This window comes from Dendropsophus ebraccatus, chromosome 15 (assembly GCF_027789765.1).
Source record: "Dendropsophus ebraccatus isolate aDenEbr1 chromosome 15, aDenEbr1.pat, whole genome shotgun sequence".
Lineage (NCBI taxonomy): Eukaryota > Metazoa > Chordata > Amphibia > Anura > Hylidae > Dendropsophus > Dendropsophus ebraccatus.
The window spans coordinates 13,612,435-13,635,852 of NC_091468.1; the positions used below are offsets into that span (position 1 = coordinate 13,612,435).

The 23,418-nt window shown below is 42.3% G+C and overlaps 1 protein-coding gene across 2 annotated transcripts in view; it reads left to right on the forward strand.

The window, feature by feature from the left end:
- Nucleotides 1–23,418, forward strand: part of LPGAT1 (lysophosphatidylglycerol acyltransferase 1) — a 78,663-nt gene extending 55,245 nt beyond the window's left edge. For both annotated transcript variants that reach the window (XM_069955196.1, XM_069955197.1), the window contains exons 6-8: nucleotides 12,214–12,340; nucleotides 12,841–12,947; nucleotides 15,353–23,418. In XM_069955196.1, coding sequence (XP_069811297.1) covers nucleotides 12,214–12,340; nucleotides 12,841–12,947; nucleotides 15,353–15,504 — 386 coding nt within the window. In that variant the 3' untranslated portion in view covers nucleotides 15,505–23,418. The remainder of the gene's footprint in view (nucleotides 1–12,213; nucleotides 12,341–12,840; nucleotides 12,948–15,352) is intronic.

The following is a 23,418-nucleotide window of genomic DNA, read 5'->3' on the forward strand; positions in this document are numbered from 1 at the left end:
TCACCTATGGATTGATGTCGTACCGTACAATAAACTGAACCTGCAAGCCTGGTGAGTGCCCCAGTCTCTCTTTCTACTTGTTATCATATACGCTATCCTGTTCTCCTGGGAGCACCCCTTTGCATCAGTCAGCTCGGTTCAGATCTCCACTAGCTCCATAGCGCTACCAGCACCGGCAGTGCCGACCGCACTCTACTTCCATATAACTACTGTAATACTGCTCCTATATACAGGAATATAACTACAGTGGTGCCTTGGGTAACGAGCATAATTCGTTCCAGGACTGTGCTTGTAATCCAAATCCACTCTTACACCAAAGCAAATTTTCCCATAAGAAATCATAGAAATGCAGACAATTGGTTCCACATCCCAAAAATAATTTATTATTCTGAATAACCTATAAAACTAATGAAACAAACATTCAGAAACAGTAGAATATGTGATATTTTAAGTTACTGTACAGTAATGGAGAGGATGGGAAACACAAGGGCTGACGGACTGCAGGTAGCATGAAGGAATGAGCAGGGCAGATGTGGGCACATACATGCAGCGCTCTCTGTCCGGGGAGAGAGGGGTTACAGCTATAGAGAGATTAAACCTAGGTACCACTGTACTATAATCCTGCTCTTTATATACAAGAATATAACTACTATAATACTGTCCCCTATATACAAGAATATAACTACTATAATACTGCTCCTATATACAGGAATATAACTACTATAATACTGCTCCTATATACAAGAATATAACTACTATAATACTGCTCCTATATACAGGAATATAACTACTATACTATAATACTGATCCTATATACAGGAATATAACTACTATAATACTGCTCCTATATACAGGAATATAACTACTATAATACTGCCCCCTATATACAGGAATATAACTGCTATAATACTGCTCCTATATACAAGAATATAACTACTATAATACCGCTCCTATATACAGGAATATAACTACTATAATACTGCTCCTATATACAAGAATATAACTACTATAATACCGCTCCTATATACAGGAATATAACTACTATAATACTGATCCTATATACAGGAATATAACTACTATAATACTGCTCCTATATACAGGAATATAACTACTATAATACTGCCCCCTATATACAGGAATATAACTGCTATAATACTGCTCCTATATACAAGAATATAACTACTATAATACCGCTCCTATATACAGGAATATAACTACTATAATACTGCCCCCTATATACAAGAATATAACTACTATAATACTGCTCCTATATACAAGAATATAACTACTATAATACTGCTCCTATATACAAGAATATAACTACTATAATACTGCTCCTATATACAAGAATATAACTACTATAATACCACCCCCTGTATACAGGAATATAACTACTATAATACTGCTCCTATATACAAGAATATAACTACTTTAATACTGCTCCTATATACAGGAATATAACTACTATAATACTGCTCCTATATACAAGAATAAACCTATAATACTGCTCTTTATATACAAGAATATAACTACTATAATACTGCCCCCTATATACAAGAATATAACTACTATAATACTGCTCCTATATACAGGAATATAACTACTATAATACTGCTCCTATATACAGGAATATACCTACTATAATACTGCTCCTATATACAGGAATATAACTACTATAATACTGCCCCCTATACACAGGAATATACCTACTATAATACTGCTCCTATATACAGGAATATAACTACTATAATACTGCTCCTATATACAGGAATATAACTACTATAATGGATAAATCGGTGAGAACGTAGTACCCGCACTATCGGTGTATAAGGGTAATTAATGCAGGTGAGGCATCAGTGGATGGACATACACTGGAAGTGTATCAGACTAATACCGGGGTGCAGCGGCAGAAGGCACAGTAGTATGACGGCACAAGCGAGGAGATAAAGGAGAACCGAAGCACTCACCGGATAGCAGTAGTCTTCAAAAGTTTATTACATAAACATCACAGGGAGGGGAGATGGTGGATAAGGTGCGGGAGCGTCTCTGCAAACAACCGTTTCACGCCGAAGCGCTTTGTCAAGTTCAGAGTACGTCACTACCGGGGTAGGTGTGTCTTATATACAAACAGTGTGCATGAATGAATAATGAAAAACAAAAAACAGGTGATTAGAAAAAGAAAAATACATAAATATATCTTACAAGAAGACGCTCCAATCATTCCTTTCGTTGAGCCCCCCAGGGCCGGTAGCGTCTAACTTAGCAATCCATAATGCTTCATGTCTAAGTAACCTTTGATGCCTATCGCCTCCCCTTTCGTGTGGATCAATACGCTCTAAGCCTAGGAAGCGAAGGCATTTGGTGTTCCCTGCATGGACCTTGTTCACATGATCAATAAGCCGCGGGACCCCTTTACCTGTTCTAACTGAGTATGCATGTTCTTTATATCGTGTCCACATTGGTCTCTTAGTTTTGCCAATGTAGAACCGATTGCATGGGCATATAATGGCATAAACGGTAAAGGGGGTTCTGCATGTGATAAGGCTGTCAATCTGACAATCTACACCATTAAGTTTAATGTAGTCAGTAGGGATGAGCTGGGAGCAATAGTTACATGTACCACAGCGTTTATTACCCTTTATAGTACTCTGACTCAACCAATCGTTGCGCACTCTTTTTTGGGACATGTTCACATTAAGAACATCACCGATGGTGCGATTCTTACGATAAGTGATGAGTGGACCCAATGTAGCTACCTCTTTAAGTTCTTCGTCCTGTTCAAGCACATGCCAATGTTTGTGTATACTATTGGCAATAATATTATTTAGTGGGGAGTTCTGAAATGCGAAGGTGAATCTATTAACTTCTTTGTCGGGACTGGGTCTAGGTGAAAGTAAGTCGGCTCTAGAGAGTGTATTAGCTCTTTCTCTAGCTGCTGATACAATATTAGAGGGGTAGTTCCTCGCAAGCAGTCTCTGCTGGAGGGCATCGGCTTGCTTGGAATAGGACTCAACAGTACTGTTAATTCTCTTGAGGCGGATCATCTGACTGTAGGGGATTGAGTTTTTCACCCGGGCAGGATGCGAGCTCCCGTAATGGAGTAAGGCATTACAGGCAGTTTTCTTCCTAAAGACGGAGGTTTCCAGTTTACCATTGATAGCTTGTACATGTACATCTAGGAAGTCAAGGGAGGTGCCACCTATAGTGTGTGTAAAATACATATTGACCCCATTGTTGACATTCAGGTAATTGACGAAGTCAATGAAACTGTCATTACTGCCATCCCACACAACGAAGACATCATCGACATAACGGAAATATGCTCTGATGCCTCCGATGTGTGGGTTATGGGCACTGAACACCAGATCATTTTCTAGCTTGGCCAAGAATAGATTGGCGTATGTGCAGGAGACCGGCGTGCCCATCGCGGTGCCGACCTCCTGCACATACCACTGGTCATCAAACAGGAATACGTTATTACGCAGGACAAAAAGTAGGGCTTCTTTAACAAAATCTCTGAATGCAGCAGGCTGATCACATCTAGACACAAACCAATCGATTGCCTCCACACCCGCATCATGGGGGATGCGGGTGTAGAGGCTCTCTACATCGATGGAGGCCAGGATACAACCCTCAGAAAAATGTATGGTATCAAGGGCATTGATAAAATCTCCCGAATCTTTCAAATAGCCCGTGGTCTCGGCGAGCAATGGTCGTAAGGACCAGTCGAGGAATTGTGACAGATATTCAGTAGGTGACCCAATGGCTGACACAATAAAGGCTTAGAGCGTATTGATCCACACGAAAGGGGAGGCGATAGGCATCAAAGGTTACTTAGACATGAAGCATTATGGATTGCTAAGTTAGACGCTACCGGCCCTGGGGGGCTCAACGAAAGGAATGATTGGAGCGTCTTCTTGTAAGATATATTTATGTATTTTTCTTTTTCTAATCACCTGTTTTTTGTTTTTCATTATTCATTCATGCACACTGTTTGTATATAAGACACACCTACCCCGGTAGTGACGTACTCTGAACTTGACAAAGCGCTTCGGCGTGAAACGGTTGTTTGCAGAGACGCTCCCGCACCTTATCCACCATCTCCCCTCCCTGTGATGTTTATGTAATAAACTTTTGAAGACTACTGCTATCCGGTGAGTGCTTCGGTTCTCCTTTATCTCCTCGCTTGTGCCGTCATAACTACTATAATACTGCCCCCTATACACAGGAATATAACTACTATAATACTGCTCCTATATACAGGAATATAACTACTATAATACTGCTTCTATATACAGGAATATACCTACTATAATACTGCCCCTATATACAAGAATATAACTACTATAATACTGCTCCTATACACAGGAATATACCTACTATAATACTGCTCCTATATACAGGAATATAACTACTATAATACTGCCCCCTATATACAAGAATATAACTATAATACTGCTCTTTATATACAAGAATATAACTACTATAATACTGCTCTTTATATACAAGAATATAACTACTATAATACTGCTCTTTATATACAAGAATATAACTATAATACTGCTCCTATATACAAGAATATAACTATAATCCTGCTCTTTATATACTGGAATATAACTATAATACTGCTCCTATGTACTTGTATATGGCAGTAGACATTGCTTAGTATAGCGGTCTCCTCTCCTGTACAGCACACTGTATCTGGCTCCCCTGCACTCGGCGCTGTGCGGCTCATTGTCTCTGATGACAGGACGCTGCTGATACCATGTGAATATTGATGAGATACATTCGGCCTCGGTAACTGATCTCCTCCTGATTGTAAACAAGGGCCGGGGTTGTGTTCAATTAAGAAATCAATAAATTGCGTTAATGACAGCGTAAATTTAGTGAAGTGTATCCAGTGTATCACACAGATTTATAGTCTGTGCTCCGCTCAGTTTCGCCATGAATATATGGGACGGCACTTGTGCGTTGCGGAGGGGGTTGAAATACGCATTAATGTTACTATAAAGGTCATATGTAAATATTGGTGTGAGAGTCTATATTTAGGCGTATTTATCTTGAGGATAGACCATCAGGGAAGGACTTCTAGAAAACCCCTTTAAAGGAGAATTCCGGGCTGGGGTGATGCTGGGGTGATTTTTGGCAGAGTGCTGGGGAGGATGAAAGAAGTAACATGCTCTCATCTTCTCCTGCTCTAGCACTGATGCCGGTATCCTACAGCTCCGGTTCCAGGTCCACGGCCGCTTCCTGGTAAGAGTGGGGACCAGAGACCAAACACAGGGAGTCCCAGGCCTTTGCACACTCACTGAAATGGGGTGTGTGTGTGGCGTGTGTACTAATGTCAGATGTGCTGTATACCAGCAAGCTGTGATTGTCCTTCTGGCACAGCTAGTGTGTCATTGTCAGGTGTGCAGGAGCGATCTCGTTTGACAGAGACAACTTGGTTAGGTTTCTCTCTCATCACAGTAAAAAGTCGTCATTTTACTTTTATGCAGCAGATATAGAATTCCTATTATATAGATTTGCAGCAGATATAGAATTCCTATGATGTCACAGCAGCTGTAGTGTAGTAGTCAGGAAACACAGGAACATGCACGACTGAGTAATATTTATATGCAAAGTAGCGTATTGCAGGCTAGGGCTAATGAACAACTACAACTCCTATCTTGCCCGTATAGTCCCTGTCTTTATTGGGTTATGGTACACTCCTGGGGATAGGGCTACTGTTTTACTCTTTAAGATGGTAATTTGCTTTACTGAGGCAGAATTACATCATAAAGGATGATTTTTTTTAATAATATAATAATAAATAATTAATTATTATTATTATTAGCTAGCCAACTAATTTATCCATTATATAATTATATGCTTATAAAATACTATGGGAGTGATACAATAACTGTACAATGTGTGATGCAGTTATTGTCTCTCTCCTGGAGCTTTCTTTACCGCGCTCCTCTACTTCCCTCACTTGGCATGCTGCAAGGGCAGATGACATCACTTCCTTCTCTACTTCCCTCACTTGGCAGTCTGTAAGGGCAGATGACATCACTTCCTTCTCTACTTCCCTTACTTGGCAGTCTGTGAGGGCAAATTACATCACTTGCTGTATACTCCCACAGAGAATTGCAAATAAGGTGCACAGAAGGATGCGGCTAATTGCTGCCAAATTAAGAGGTAAAAAAAAAAACTCTAGGGAGGGGTCATAGACACTGCCCAAGCAAGACTGAATTATTATTTTTTTTTAAACAAACATGAAGACAATTCCTATCTTACAGTTATCCCCATCCACAGGTAAAGGGCCCTATAACAGGGGACGATTATCGTGCTAAAAATCGTTATATCGTTTGAATTTAAACGGTAATCGTCCTGTGTAACTGCTGGCAACGATTGATTAATCGTTTGTGTGTCGTTGCTTTTGATCTGACCCTAAAATCATCGTTAATCGTTCGCTGTAATTCCACATTCGTTCGCTCTTTTTTTTCCACTAATCGCTCAGCGTAATTGCACATTGTCCATTGTTTTGCTGGGATCATAAGGAATAAACAATCATAGTAACGATCGCAATAACGACTATCAATCTGTGTAATATGGTGACCGATTTCAGGTTAACGATTAACAATCTTGTTTGCGATCGTTTTGCGTTAATCGTTAAAAATCAATTGGTGTAATAGGACTCTTAGGGATAACTATCTGATCACAGGGATATTTGACCACTAGGGAGTAGGATCTGCACTTTTGTCCGTTTTTTTTTTCTTCTTTTTTTTTCTTTTCATTCCCTATGGGAGCCATGGAAACAGCTGAATGTAGCGCACCTGTGCACGTCTCTGACCGGCCGCTTTATTTTCAGATTGCACCCTCGTTAGATCTGGTCCAAGCAGATGGAGCCCCTTGTGATTTTTATATACGGATTACTTATGCTTCGTTTACTCTGAGCGATAATTCACCCAATCGATCGTTTAACGATTTTGAAGTAACGCTTTGGTTTTTATATCGATCAGCATTCAGGCGAATAAACCGTTAGAAAGATAGAAAAATAGTTTTTGCGATCGTTTTAAGATCCCTTAAGCCCATCTCACGCATACGGGGAATCAGTGAAAGACTGTTTACGCGAATCGATCTGCGAATTTTTAGCGAACGACCAATGACAATTTGAGAACATGTTGAAAGATCACAATGAACGATTTCTCGATCGTTCGCTGTGTTTACACGAGCAGATTATCGCTCAAATGCAATCATTATCACGAAAAATTTGACCGATAATCGCTCTGTGTAAACGCAGCATTAGTCATGTGTGTTAGATGATTTTTATATAAGGATTACGTAGGCTTGGCCGGATCCTAACCCTATACCTCGGGTGATACGTTTTATTGCAGCACATGCTTAGGGCCCTATTCCATTGGACGATTAACGTTCGCATAACCGTTAACGATTAACGATCTCAAACGACCGCTATTGCGAAGGACCTGTAAACGTTCACTCATTTCCATGGAATGATAATCGTTACTTATGATCGTAATTGCGATCGTTTTCCTTTGCTATTGCGTTCGTATCTATTGCAAACGAACGACGTCTTATTCAATGCGAACGATTTGTGAACGAGCAACGATAAAAATAGGTCCAGGTCTTATAAAGCGATCAACGATTTCTCGTTCGGTCGTTAATCGTTAAGTGCATTTCAACCGAACCATTATCGTTTAGATTCGAACGATTTAACGATAATCTGAACGATAATTGTCAGGTGGAATTAGGGCCCTTAGTGGATATGAAACGCGCGGTGTAGATTCTGCGGCACGTCTGAGGAACATTACAGCCAATGCGACTCCTGAAAAAGCCTCAGAAATGAGGATCCGGCATTAAATATTTAGGATGTTGGGAATCGCCCGACTCCCGGGAATTCCTCCGACTGACATATTAAATAAACTTCAGCACATTAGTAATTTATGGTCGTAAATTCAAAATTAAACAGATAATTGAAGCTGCAGATTATCGCGACTCTGCGAAGACGTCTCAGGTTTAAAGACTTTCTGTTCACTTAGCTGCAGAACAAAGCGTCTTGACCCAGTTTATCCGACCGGTAGCCGAGGTGATAATAAGTGTAGAGCGCAGGGAACAGATTTTAGGCTTTGCTATAGGACGGTGTAATTGCATCTGAACGCCATGTTGTCTGGCACATCGTGAAAAATTTAATGACTGTTTACTGCGGTCTGTCTGTGGGGCCCCTGTCTATGGGACTACACCTTGATGTCGGATGAATGGCATGCATGGGCAATTGGCTGGTAACATGTGCCACCTCTCGCAGAGTCATCCTGTCCAGTCTGGTCTGTCACCGGGTCTTATAGACTGTCCCCTGGCAGGAACAAATCCTACAGAGCATTGCCAGGTTTGCCCGGGTGCCACATATCCCTAACAACTGGTTATAGCTCTAAAGCAATGAGAGTTATGTCCTTTATAGCAGCTACATGTACTCTATTAACCTGCAGTCTGTATATGAGGTCATTGATGGAATTGTGGGCATGCTCTGTGACCTGTGCAGGGTAGGGGAGGAGGGGGAGCCTCCTCCTATTGTAAATATTGGATCTTTGTGAAATCTGTATATAGGTTTTTAACTATTTCTTGTTCTGCATGTGATACTGAGATGACTGTGGAAAAGTGATCTCTACAGAGCAGGATAGGGGAGGGGAAGTGATCTCTACAGAACAGGATAGGGGAGGGGAAGTGATCTCTACAGAACAGGATAGGTGGGGAGAAGGGATCTCTACAGAGCAGGATAGGGGAGGAGAAATTATCTCTACGGAACAGGATGGGGGGGGGGAGAAGGGATCTCTACAGAACAGGATAGGGGAGGGGAAGTGATCTCTACAGAACAGGATAGGGGAGGGGAAGTGATCTCTACAGAACAGGATAGGGGAGGGGAAGTGATCTCTACAGAACAGGATAGGTGGGGAGAAGGGATCTCTACAGAGCAGGATAGGGGAGGAGAAATTATCTCTACAGAACAGGATGGGGGGGGGAGAAGGGATCTCTACAGAACAGGATAGGGGAGGGGAAGTGATCTCTACAGAACAGGATAGGGGAGGAGAAATTATCTCTACAGAACAGGATGGGGGGGGAGAAGGGATCTCTACAGAGCAGGATAGGGGAGGAGATGTGATCACTACAGAGCAGGATAGGGGAGGAGACGTGATCTCTACAGAACAGGATAGGGGAGGAGATGTGATCTCTACAGAGCAGGATAGGTGGGGAGGAGATGTGATCTCTACAGAGCAGGATAGGTGGGGAGGAGATGTGATCTCTACAGAGCAGGATAGGTGGGGAGGAGATGTGATCTCTACAGAACAGGATAGGGAGGAGATGTGATCTCTACAGAACAGGATAGAGGAGGAGAAGGTAAAAATTGTGTCCCTGTCACAGTAAAATAAATACTTTTGACTTGTCACTGACTATTAGATTGCAATGGGAGAAGCGCTCAGCCAAGCACTTCTCCCACCCGCTCCCTACAACCTCCATCTAATTTCAGAAAACTGTATCTAAAGGCTTAGGGTACTATTACACCAACAGATCTGACGACAGATTATCTGCCAAAGATTTGAAGCCAAACCCAGGAGTGGATTTGAAAAGAGGAGAAATCCAGTCTTTCCTTTATGACCTGTTCTCTGATTATAGTCTGTTCCTGGGTTTGGCTTCAAATCTTTGGCAGATAATCTGTCGTCAGATCTGTTGGTGTAATAGTACCCTTACAGTGAAGCCCGTCTCCTGCAATGAGACAGATAAGGCAGCGAGCTGGAGAGTGAAGCACCTAGCTGTGCGTTTCTCCCGCCTCCAATTAATAATTTTTTTTTTTTCTTAAGCAAGTAGAGGCGGCAGAAGCGCACATATAAGTGCTTTAATCCCTGGCTCATTACCTTGTCCGTCTCATTGCAGGAGATGGGCTTCACTGGTAGCCTTTAGATACTGTTTTCTGCAAGATAAAGGGAGCCAGAGAGAAACGTGCTTGGCTGAGCGCTTCTCTGAACTCTACCTAATGGTCAGGGAGCATCTGAACTTTCAGACCTGATCAATTTTAAAAAGTTTTTTTTTTTTTTTTTTTTTTTTTTAAGTGACAGGGACACTTAAAACCCTAATTCACCAAAAAAAACCACAAACATAGGAGTGTCTAACCTGTCCGGCACAATGTGCACTTTCCGTACCTCCCTGCCGACCTCTGAGACAGCACTGAGAGTGTACATGTTATGAAGTACATGGACCCGGCGCACATAAAACTCATTGGACCGCCAGAAGATGTCCATGCCGGGTCGGTACTGTGCATGAGCCTAGTTGGATCAGAATGGGGTTTGTGCACAGTACCGACCTGGTGACTGGTACCATTTGTGTCTTCAAGACAGCATGATTTGTTGATCTTCCTGCATTCTCTATCTTTTTGTTTTTATCCTAATGCTATTTTGTTTTTTGATTTGGCCCTAGATGCCAAAACATGTTAGTATTTTTTATTACTTCATTCTACATTGTTATAGGGGGCTGCCATCTTGCCTGAACTGTTTTTAACAGCATTTCGAGAGGTTTTACAGCAAGCCATATGGACATAGACAACAATGGATCAAAGCTGTCCTGTTGATATAAATTGAAAGGTGTCTGTGCGGGCTAGGTGACCTTTACTAAAGCCCCTATTAAATGGGGCGATGAAGAGGAGCAAACGAGTGATGTCAGCGCTTCCTTGCTCCTCGTTCCCCTCTCGCTACTGGCGCTATTACATGCGTCGGCAGCAAGTGGGTGACATCATTCACGTTGCTGATTGGCTGATCATTGTCTTCTACTACACCAGATGATTACCGTCCGTAACGGCCAATGATCATTTTCTGTAATAGGGCCTTAATATCATTCCACAGGAAGGGGGAGACTGAGCTGTGAGCTTCATCTGTTCATCTGTCTTCTGTAATTCTGAGCAGATGAGACAGAACAGAAAGTCTCGGCTTAGTTTCTCATGACACATTCCCTTTAATAGAAGTAGAGACTGAGGTGAAGCCTGTGCAGCATGGATCAGCAGTCTCTGGTACAGCGGACAGAACAGGGCGGTGGTCAGCCATAGACATGTGTTAGTTATGGCACCCCAGGCATCAGATACAGCTTATACGTAGCTGGTACCTGGACGGTATTAAATGTAAATGTTTGGGTTTCATTGTTAATTCAGTGATGAATCCCGAGCCAGAACTCCGGCTGTCCGTCCTCAATGAAATATTCATCACCCGGGAGCAGGGCTTTAGATTTAGGTTACTTGTTCAATATTGAAGGAGCTGCAAAAACATCTTGGAAGCGATTCCTAAGCGAGCGGCCTGGGAACGTTCCTGTGCGCCAATGTTTGTCTGACTCGCCATCATTCCCCGACACGTGATGAATAAATCATATGGATGAGAACAATGTAGTAGAAGATGGCCGGCAATGTGCGACAACACAAACTGCTGGGACAGATTGCCAAGGCTGGAGCGTCTTAAAGGGGCTTGATGGAAGGTCATTAAATGGTGCTGGTTAATAACTTGGCGCATTAGGATGGTGCTTGGAGTGTTAGGGCCCGTTCACACTACGGAATTGTATCAATTCTTTGAGCGGAGGTGCACGACTCCTCCCATTCAAACACATAGGCAGGATTTGGCGACGAAATTCTGTGCGCAATTCCGTAGTGTAAACGGCCCCTTAAACTACGCCTGGGCAATATTTTATTTATTTATTCATATCTTTTTTTTGTTTAGCACCAGCTAAAGGGGTATTCCCAACCTTGCAACGTTATCTCCTATTCACAGGATAGAGGATAACAACCTGATCGGTGGAGGGCGCCCTGACCGATTACCATAGTGAAGGAAAATTGTACCCGATATAAATGGAGCGCTGCATCCATTCACTGAACCACTTTCTTCTGTTCTCATAATTATTGGGGGATCCCAGCAGGAAGACCTTTACCTATCCGCTTGTTATGAGTTGGGAATACCCCTTTAAGTAAATCTTAAAGGGATTGGGAATACCCCTTTAAGTAAATCTTAAAGGGATCTATCAGATTAGAAAATGTGGTGACTTACCTTAGTTTTTCTGAAGATACTGCTCTGTGCTTGTCCATTGGCCATGGCTGCTATGACATATGGTATACATTCACTTAGATTGGTTTTCTTACAAATGCTAACTTTTTTTTCTTTCTTTCTTTCTGTTTTTACTTCTGTTTAGATCGAAAACCTAAAGGCTTACAGTGGGTAATAGACACCACCATTGGATACCCAGATGCAGACCCTATGGACATCCAGACCTGGATTCTGGGCTACCGGCCACCTACTGTCACACATGTGTACTACAGGTAGGACAGTGCCCCTTTACTGGCAGAATAAAAAGGGTTGTCCCAGTGGTTTATTTCCAATAATAGCGCCTCTTTGTCCTTATCTCATCCTCCTAAATGGGTGTAGGCTCCTATACCAGACACAGGCCGTGGAAAGGAATAGGCCTTTTATTGATATATATTCTTTTCCACTAATCAGATTGCCATCACTGCTCACTGTGCTAGAAGCCGAGCGAGCGGAGATAACGTTCACCGCTGCCAGACACTGTGATCGGGTGGGCATGCTTTGTGACCCGTGCAGGAAGAGGGGCTGTGATCATAATTGATCCTGTGTTATCTATAAAGAGATGTTCTTTTTATTGTAATCCTGTCTGTGATGATAAGGAGGACACCGCTAAGGACATCTCTTTAAGTATGACGGCGGGCGTACACTTTTAGCCTGGTATCATTCGCAGCCTCTAATTCTTCTGGTAATTACACCGATTGTTCTCTAATAAAATATTTTTCGTTTTCCCGTACAGAATCTATCCCATCAAAGATGTTCCCATGGACACAGAAGCATTAACAGATTGGTTATATCAGCGGTTTGTCGAAAAAGAAGAGCTTTTGTCACATTTTTATAAAACAGGTAAAGTATAAATGACTCGGAACATCAGTGTATAGGGACGTCCCTGTAGTGATCTGCAGGAAATCCACTGACAGCGTTTACTTTGTGATGTGATATATAGGGCGACATGGGAACAGTCAGTGTGGCATCTCAGCTTACTACATATACAGCAGCAATATGTTGGTGGACCTCAGACTGTCCCCGTGATTTAAAGGGAACCTGATCTGATCTGTCAGCCACATATATACCAGTTATAGAGCAGGAAGAGCCGGGCAGATTGAGATCTATCTATCTATCTATCTATCAATCAGCTCCTATCTATCTATCTATCTCCTATCTATCTATCTATCTATCTCCTATCTATCTATCTATCTATCTCCTATCTATCTATCTATCTATCTATCTATCTATCTCCTATCTATCTATCTCCTATCTATCTATCTATCTCCTATCTATCTATCTCCTATCTATCTATCCATCTCCTATCTATCTATCCATCTCCTATCTATCTATCCATCTCCTATCTATCTATCCATCTCCTATCTATCTATCCATCTCCTATCTATCTATCCATCTCCTATCTATCTATCTATCTATCCATCTCCTATCTATCTATCCATCTCCTATCTATCTATCCATCTCCTATCTATCTATCCATCTCCTATCTATCTATCCATCTCCTATCTATCTATCCATCTCCTATCTATCTATCCATCTCCTATCTATCTATCCATCTCCTATCTATCTATCCATCTCCTATCTATCTATCCATCTCCTATCTATCTATCCATCTCCTATCTATCTATCCATCTCCTATCTATCTATCTATCTATCTATCTATCTATCTATCTATCTATCTATCTCCTATCTATCTATCTATCTATCTATCTATCTATCTATCTATCTCCTATCTATCTCCTATCTATCTATCTCCTATCTATCTATCTTTATCTGTCTAACATATTGATATTCTTAGGAGTCCAGTGAACAGGGTCACTCAGTGTTGAACCACCCTCTAGACTCCTAAGCATGGAAGGACAGGAGATGTCAATCATTGAATGAAAGGTTTCCTGGAGCTTTTCCCACAAAGATATTTACCAATCTGCTAAGCTCCTCCGGCTTTTTATTCTATGATGTTGGTAGACTGGACTGTGTACAATCTAACAGGTTCCCTTTTAAAGGGCTTATCCAGGCAGCGCTGTTAAGAACAAACAAACAAATCCCTGATCCTCCCTTTCTTTGCTCTGGGTTGGCACGGTGTATCCAGTCAGTGGCCAAGGGGCACACCGCTGTGGCCTCTGTTTTGGCTGAGCCAGCCTAGAGCTCCATGATAATGGCAGGAGAGCACGGTTACAGGTTTTATTTTTATCTTTTTATTATTACCAAAAAAAGTTATTGGTGATGTGTATAATCAATGGGCTACCCAACCCCGGGGTCCCCACCAGTCACTTGTATAGTAGTCTTAAGCATGTAAGGAGTAAAGTGGACCTGTAGTGATCCCCAATAAAATAACTTAGGGTGCCCGATCACGCACTCCCCCCCCCTTTCAACTTCTTCCTTTCCCAGTATAGGTGGGTTCATAGTTTACATGACATTTCAGTTAATAGTCAGAAGGGCGTGAGCTTAATTTTAATAATAGGTGTGATTATATATCCTGGGTGTGATTTATAATCATGCCAATCATTTGATGGTCACTCCCTTTATTAAGATTAAAAGAAAATTAGAGTGACTTATTTTTCAAAACTGCTGGGAAGGGGGTGGGTGGAAAAAACCATGTACTTCTCTCCCGACTCTGTCCTCCGCTCTGGTCCCCAGCCGCATCCTAGTTATAATTTATCTGACAATTCAGTTACTAGTCCCTTCTAGAGAGGGGGCCGGGATGGGATGTGTCAGGTCCATTTAAAATGGTTCACACAGTGAGACACCGGCCACTCTGTGACCCGGCCATGTCACAGAACGGCCAATGTCGGTGAGGTTCATCCTTGCAGTACCGGCCGGACGAACATAATTTCGGGTGAATTTGGATGCTGGCGCATTCGTGCGCGCCCCCATCCCAATTCACAACGGAGCGTGCAGTCAGAGCTGTGCGTGAACTGTTAGTGGTGTTTGGCCGCTATTCAATAAACAGACATGTCAGTTTTTCCTGCGGCCAATTGGAATCCTGGTCGGAGTGTATACACTCAGGCCGTGATTCCATTGACTTTAACGCAATGTACATTTTCAACTAATCACGGCCGGTGTAGCAATTTGCAACAACGGCTGTGATTGATAGAACATATAGAATCCCCCCCCATTCTTGGCGATGGTCCCAGCGCATGTACATTTATCATCTATACAGTAGACTCTTACTATGTGACAGCTTGATAAATCTCCCCATGTATAGTCTTATGATCACCTCACCAGACTTCCTTCCTTCTCTTATCCAGGTGCATTCCCTCCCCTGCCGGGACAGAAGAAAGCCGTGCCGCGAGCGATGACCCTAAACAACGTCTGGCTCTTCCTTGTACAGTCGCTGGCGTTTTTGTCAGGGTACATGTGGTACTGCGTCCTTCACTATTTTTATCAATGCCTATTTTAAAATCTCATTGGGACCTGAGGACTTTACATGTAGGAAAAATTTCAAGCTCTTACGTAAGAGCATCATGTTATCTGTGTGAATGTGAATGACACCACAGTCAAGAAAATAGCTGACTTTTTTTTATATATATAATTTTTTTTTCTCTTCAATTCAAGCTCCGCCTGGGGCTGTTTTAGACTCATGGTATAATGGATCCATGTCCGTGACTTGCTAATGTATTTTTAGCAATGGGACAGAAGTCCTTCTCGGTCTATTTCAGTGAGGAACGGTTGTTCACGATGGATGCGTCGAGGTGGAACAGCGAGTGCTCAGTGGCGCCCCCCCAAAACAAACAAAAGAAGACTGTGAAACGCATTGTCACGATTTTGCTCTCGTCCCCGACCCCCCCCCCAAGGGACGCATCACGTCCTGACCAACAGTCTCCATAAAACCTCTTGTCCGCGTCCTTCATGGCCTCCAACCTGACGGAGATTGAGATGACCGTTTTACGTTTACCGCCTGGTTTACTCGTCATCCCTTTTGGAGAAGTGTCTGTTCACCTGTAAAGTTTTGTTTGCACCATTTTTTTGTATGTGGATTTTATCAATTTTTTCTTCTTTCCCTCAATTGCACTTTTTACGACACAGTTATAAACTCTGTGAACTCTCTCTGTTCTCGATAAGTGCTGAATTATTTTATTTTATTTTTTTTTTTAGATACACATCTGATAGTTTTGTCAAGAGAGTCTGTCAGCTGAAATGTCTCGTTTCATTAGCGTCCCCGTTGTGTTTTCCCACGGCGCGGCCTGTGTATCTGACAGTGGCTGGGAGATGTGCATTGTGGTTTTTTGCCAATCCAGGGGTGACTCTAACCATATGTGACCAATCTTCTTTCTTTCAATCCCCTGGATCTAGGGGGGAAGCTGTGTCAGCTCGATTTCTACACTGTGCTGATGTCTTTCATGTCGCAGGCCAGTGTCATGGCACAGTGTCCAGACGTCGTTTTACTCCACTATCGTAATGGCTTAACAAAAATGCCACGTGGAGGCCCGTAGAGCTGAATTTTTATGGCGTAGCCATGCCCAAGCGTAGTTTTGGAGAGACACTGATGAGCTATAGGCTGCCTATGGAGCTAGTAAACTCCAGTCTAACACTGACCACAGATACATAGAAATCTGCCGCTATGGACGGTTGTTCCGGAGGCTGACGTCTGCAGAATCGGCCGATGATGAACGACCATTCCTTAGAAGTGGGGGGGGTTCACATGAGGGGTAAGGCTGTCTGCGTACCACACGGACCAGATGGTCTTCTATTTTTTAGGTTCTTTGTGTTGGCCATCTATGTGTAGGATGACGGGGATGAAGTTGAAGCCATACTGTTTTATGTAACGTGTTACCCATTGCTATATTGCAAATCCAACTCAGTCACATTGGACATATTCATGTACAGCAATATTTTGCAACCTGAGGCTCTCCAGCCTTAGCAAAACAACTCCCATCATGCCGGGGATAGTAGTTTTGCTACAGGTTGTAGGACGCCCATCTACAGTATGCTATAAAGGGAAGTATTTTCGTGTTAATACCAGAATTCTGGGCGCACTTTAGATTGTCCTCCTCTCTATGTCATCATTGTGATGTCATCAGTATAAAATCATAGTCCATGTACAAGAACCTTTCTTCTTCTATCTGACATCAGTTTTTTTTCCTTATTATTTTAAACCCCACATGTTCTTGCACTCTGAGAATTTTTAATTTTTTCTTTGTTGCTGCCAGTTTAACCCCATAGGGTGGGAATTGTTTTGTACGTTGATATAAAAAAAAAATCTTCCATTAAAAGTATAATAAGGATGCCAAACAAGACGGCAGAGGATTTGGAATATGTTATTCGACTAGAAAAAAAAAAAAGTATCTGGTTTTATGGTTTTACAGGTAAAGCATTTAATGGCTGAAAAAATAGAAAGCGAATGGTTTGCAGATTTGTGATTTCACGTGACGGTCTGTTCTTTGCAGTATTTGTGATGCCGCTGCACATTTAAAGCGCTTGGTTCAGCAATATTTTTTGTCCGTGGGGGAGCGGGATGATGGGTAATGGCTGTACATGTGGCTGGAGTATTAGTCAGGTAAAATACAGGAATAAAGAGAAATGAGGAAATATTTGCCCTTGCACTGGTACATAGGGTCAGCTATAGTTCTCAATGCTTCAAGGGGTCGTCCATTTCTTGCAATCCCTTTTTCATTAGAAGCTGGTGATCGTCCGTGATCATTTGTGGAATCTGACAGTAAGTATTCCCTTTTCCTGCAGCGCCACCGCAGGTGAAGTGAAGAATTGCATAGTGCCGGTGATAAAAGGAAAGTTACACCCTCCCCCCCCTTTAGCTCAGTATTATAAAAAAAAGACTTTTTATTCTAGACAACTGATAAAAAGAAGGAAGGGGAGAAAAAAATCCAAGGCTGTAAAATCCATTAGTCAGACGTTGCTGACTAAATATAGCATAAGGATGCCTGCAGGGACACAACCCAATAGAAGTCCTTGACAGGTTGTCCATCTCTATTTACTGTACTGTCAGACTGTGTCTAGTTATGGACACGGAGAGAGGCTGACTGTAGCAGGGCTTGGGCTGTGGACGCCTTACATGTAATTTTACTGCGTTGCGGGTACTATGTGAAATAAAAAAAATTCTACAGTGGTTTTAATTTTATTTTTTTTTTTAGGTTTGTTTCTGCAGCTTGTATCCATTACTGTACACTGGCAGCTGCTTATCGGCTTAGTCTCTAGCCGCTCCTGCCTTCTCCTGAACACACGTCTAAGCTCAGATCTAATGTCAGTGTTCAGGTGAAAAGATGAGCAAAGCGTTCTAAGTGAGAAGCATCCAGCAGCTTACAGTGCTGGAATACATGCAAGCTGCAGAACTCAAATGGGGGATGGATTTTATTATTTTTTTTTCTTTAAAAACCAATTGCAGATGTGTTTTTATTCCACGTGCTACGCACAATGCACTAGACATATTTGCAAAGGTGTCAGAAGCACTAAACATCATGGTCACACCAAAATCTGGAAGCGCACAGCTAAGTGCTTCTCCATGTACCTTTCCTTGTTGCAGGAGATGGATAAGAACAGGGGTGTAAAACTCAGGCCCTCCAGCTGTTGCAAAACTACAATTCCCATCATGCCTGGACAGCTAAAGCTGGGAATTGTAGTTTTGTAACGGCTAGAGGGCCTGAAGTTCACACCTGTGGATTAGAAAAACATGGTTGCCGTCTTGTAGAAGCAGCACAGCTCTTTTTCCATGGGCTTTTGCATTGTTTACCCATTACAGCGCCACACGTATTGTAGTGGCTGTGTTTGGCACTGCAGCTTCCATTTCATTGAACAGGTCTAAGCTGCAGTATCGGATACAGCCTTCTACGCTTTTTGGAAGCTGTGCTTTGTAATAAAAAGGCTCTAGTGCCTGGCCTAGCCCCAAAGCTGCTACAGTCAGCTGATTGGACACAATGTCAGGAGTCGAGCCCCCACCTGTCACTTTTTGACGTGTCAAAAGCGTTAATCGATCGGGGTCAGATGGTTCACACTCCGATTACCAGAATGAAGTGAGAGAAGTCCTCCGCTAAGTGCTTCTCTTCCTGTCTTGCTGCACAAGACTCCATAGACTTACTATAGTGTTCATCTTTGAGCGGGATCGGGAGAGCATTTGGTGGGGGTTCCTGCTCCCAGAACCAACCAATTAAAACTTTTGACATGCAAAAAATTTTATGTGACTTAAAGGATAAATGACAAATATTAATAATCTGAAAAACACCATTTATCTAGTCCCTTATTTGGGTATAGGGCAGTTTTTCCCACATTTCTGCAATATTTGATTTCCACAATCCGATCCCAATGACTACATCTGTAGGTGGTTTTAGTTGATACACAGTAGGCAGAGTTGTACCCTTTAAAGGGGGTTCCGGGCACAGATCTGCCCCTTATCCTCTGCATAGGTGCTAGGACCCCGCAGACACGTTAATGAGGGATCCCATCTCACCCACAGTGGTGCTGTGGTGGCTCCATTCCGACTCTATGGGGGGTGATACACAGAAGTCAGTGGCTTCTCTCCTTCTACACAGATGTCATTAGGGAAATGATACAACAGATAACCTTATCCCTATTATCAATAGTATTTGCTTAGTTTTCCAATTGCACATTTTTTCCTTTTATTGCAGGGGCATTGATCTGCCCTCGCAGCCGGCTTCCCCCGTGCCGTCACATGGCTGTGGCTGTAATTTCAGGAGGAGCTTTCCTCTAGATAAATCCATTGATTTGTGTTGGCTGCAGGTTCGGAGACATCAGTCAGATATCCTGATCCCAACGTGTTTATGTTGGGTGATCCAAACCTCGGTAAACAGTACAGTAATGACGCCACTTGCCATCCAATCGGATGAGGCCGCCGGTACTTATTCTGTATAAAACCCAGCAGTAACATTATACATACAATACATCGTTTTAAATTAACTGGTAATAAAGCCTCCCGCAAGGCCTGGGAAGTCATTACACAACTCTGTCTGCTCTTTTAAAGGGTTTAAACTGGATAAAAAAAAAAAACCTCATAGCTGATTTCTTTCAAAAACACTCTTGTCCTCAGGGTATGTGTGCTATTGTAGTTCAGTTCTTTTTGATGTGATTGGACACAACTTGTAATACCACACACAACCTGAGGGCAGATGAGGTGGTCTTTTTGGAAGAAAAACGAAGTTTTTCTGATCCTGAAAAACCCCTTTAAGACAAGGGACACATAACTGACCCTGCTGAGTATAGTCACGGTGGTGAACTCAGTCTCCTGTGATCACTTCATCTTGTCCTGTTACATGAAGATTTAGGCCAGCGTATGCTTCCCCATCTGCCTTCAGGGTTGCATTAGAGCACAGTCATGTTATTCTCACCTGCCTATAATTTTCCTTATACATATGTATAATCGTTCTGCATAGACTGACATAGATTTAAAAGATAGATTTATCTGTGAACTTTGTCACATTTAGAGCTTATGTGTCAAGTGGTCGTTGCTAAGCTGCAGCATGCATGCCTCCTCTCTCCACCACTCCTTGTCCTGCATGAATGAGGTACAAGGCTGAGTCCTGGGAGGAGCCAAGCAGGGAGGGGTGGGGGTGGGAGGAGGTGTGCTGCTGCAGCTCAGCATCTTGACACTTGAGCTCTGAGTATGATGTAGGGAGCGTTAAAGAGCGTATCGCATCCTATTTGTATCTAAATGCTGTGCAGGGGATTTGGAGCTGAGCGTCAGAAACTCTGAGCTATAACCACATTAAAAACTATATAAAAAAAAATCTTAAAGGGATTTTCCGACTTGTAAAATAATTGTGGTGTGCAGGGGATTATGGTAAGATGAGAACAGAAGCTCTATTCATTTGCTTAAAGGGGTACTCTGGGTGGGAGGTCCTTTTTTTTTTTTTTTTTTTTTTTTTTTTTATAAATAGTATAGCCGGGAAGGGGGTGGATGAAAACAATGATGTCCGCCTACCTCCTTGGCTCCAGCACTGAGGCCCACATCCTGCTGCTCTGGTCCTTCGGTCTCCGACCACTCATGTCTCAGATGGGACTTTATGTCGGCAGGCCAACTCTGCGAATGTAGTGGTGTCCTGCCTCTGCTGCTGAATGGCTGAGCAGGCCTGCCAACGTCACGTCTCCAGTGTGAGCGGTAGGAGACTGGAGCTAGAGAGGTAAGTGGACGTCATTGTCATTCACCCCCTCCCCAGCAATACTGAAAAAAATGCCTCCTACCCGCAGTACCCTTTTATTTCCTCCCATTCACTTCCTATTGAAAACCATCGGCTATGGGCAGCTTACAGACAGAACAAATTTCCTTCCCAAAGAATCAAAGAATAGCCATGAGTCTGTTTTTTTAAATATTTGAGTAGCTCTGTGTCCATACAGTCAGGGAAGCAGCTCTGTCAGCCCCTCTCACAGCACAACATTGGTGTCCCTGTCATTTAGCAAAACCATTTTTGGGTTAAAGCGCACTACCATGTGCTTCTCCCTGCTCGTTCTAACGATCGACGGGGGTCTGACTCTAAAACCGTGACCAGTCAAATGTTTTTTTTAAATGACTGGGACACTTAAAGCCCATCCGCTTCATGAAAACAAACCTTAGCATTAGTAATAACGTCCGTAGAATTACCTCCGTGCACGGACTGTGTTCTGCTGACTGGACCTCTAGAGCTCCCAGCTTCATGATTAATTATGATGTTGGGAGCTCCAATTCCTTTTTAAGGTTCGCATTAGTGTACTGACACATTCGCGCGGCTGTGTCAGTACACTAGCGCGAACTTTATAAAGGTTCCAGTCCGCAGTACATGGTCTGTGTACGGATGGAATTCTATGCACGTGTGCATTAGCCCTAAGTGTAGCCATCGCCTCTTATAGTAAACCATCTTTAGTAGAAGTTGTAGTTTAGCTAATGTGGGTATTTACAGTGCACAATAACAGGAAGGTTCTTGATAGGCTACTAGTAGTACATTGTATCATTTAAAGGTTTTTTGTTCACAACCCCTTTAACTGGGGCGATCCAATACATAACGGACTATTTTTATTAACGGGTATGATGTGCGTGATAGTGCCGACACAAGTCATTCTCCTAGGACATTTCACCATGTAATATCACAGGTTATTTAACCCAGTATTAGATCCACACAGCCAGGGTGTAACTTACCTCGGCATAAGGGCAACTATGCTGTGAAGTTGTTAGATCTACCTATTCGCCGTGTTTTACGCCTCCGTCATGGAGAGTTAAAACAGAAGTCGAAAATCCCGACCAGCAGCTTGTGTCCCCAGCTTGTGTGTAAAATTACAATTCGACACCATTTACTTCAATGGAACCCAAACTGAGAACAGGAGAGGTGCTGTTTGTGGGAGAAAGCCGCCATATTTTTCTGGATAATTCCTTTATTACTGCCTCCATTTGGTGCAAGTGGCTAGCGTAATTTTATTTGGAATTTTTATTATTATTACACTCTTGTTTTATTTGATTAAGCTCCAAGTGTTATAAGCCCCGCCCCTGAGGATCCCATGGAGCCTACCTCGTTTGTCACAATATTTGCTGTGACTTTTATGAAGGACAGGGACAGTCCTTTATATCCAGTATATGATATCCAAGCTGCTCGGCAACGGGTCAGTGCTACATAACGGTTTACGTGTTGTGGTCCATGTGACATTTCAGCAAATACAAAGTTCAATTTTGGGGGAGGAGAAAAAAAATCCCATTTTCTGTGCGTGTCCCATAAGGATTTGTTCTGCCTATGGAGGAAAGGACTGTATACTGTAAGTTTCTATATGGAATTGTGCACTGAGTGTAAATGTCATGATGGCCGTCATGATTTTTTTTTTTGTCTAATATATTTTTTTTATGATTCTTTTTAAAAAAAAAATAAATATTTTAGTTTTTTTTTTTTTTTGTATTATATTTCTTTTGCCATGCTTTTGTTTGCACTGATTTAGGAATATCGAATTTCTTCCAAACTTCAGAACCGGAGCTATTTATTGCTATATATTTTTTTTTTAATTATTTGTGTTGAATTTTGCTTCTAAATAAAGCACTGTTGGTGTAAAACATGAAACACGTGGGACCAAAGCTGCATTAATCAATGTGTACATTGCAAAGAAAAAAAAAAACCTTACTGCTGCAAATTCTGTGTCATGTGCCAGTTTAAAGGGACACGCCAACGGGGTTTATGAAATAAGGGTGGTGGTTTTTTTTTTCCTCAATAACAGCGCCACCCTTGTCCATGGTCGATATTTGGAATTACAGCTCAGCCCTGTTTACATGTGACCCCTGCAATACCAAATACAACCTATAAAGTGGCGCGGTTTGTGTTCAAACAATTTTTTAGTTTTATTTTTTATTTTAGTCTTATACAATCCCTTTAAATAAAATCAAATCTGCTACAATTTA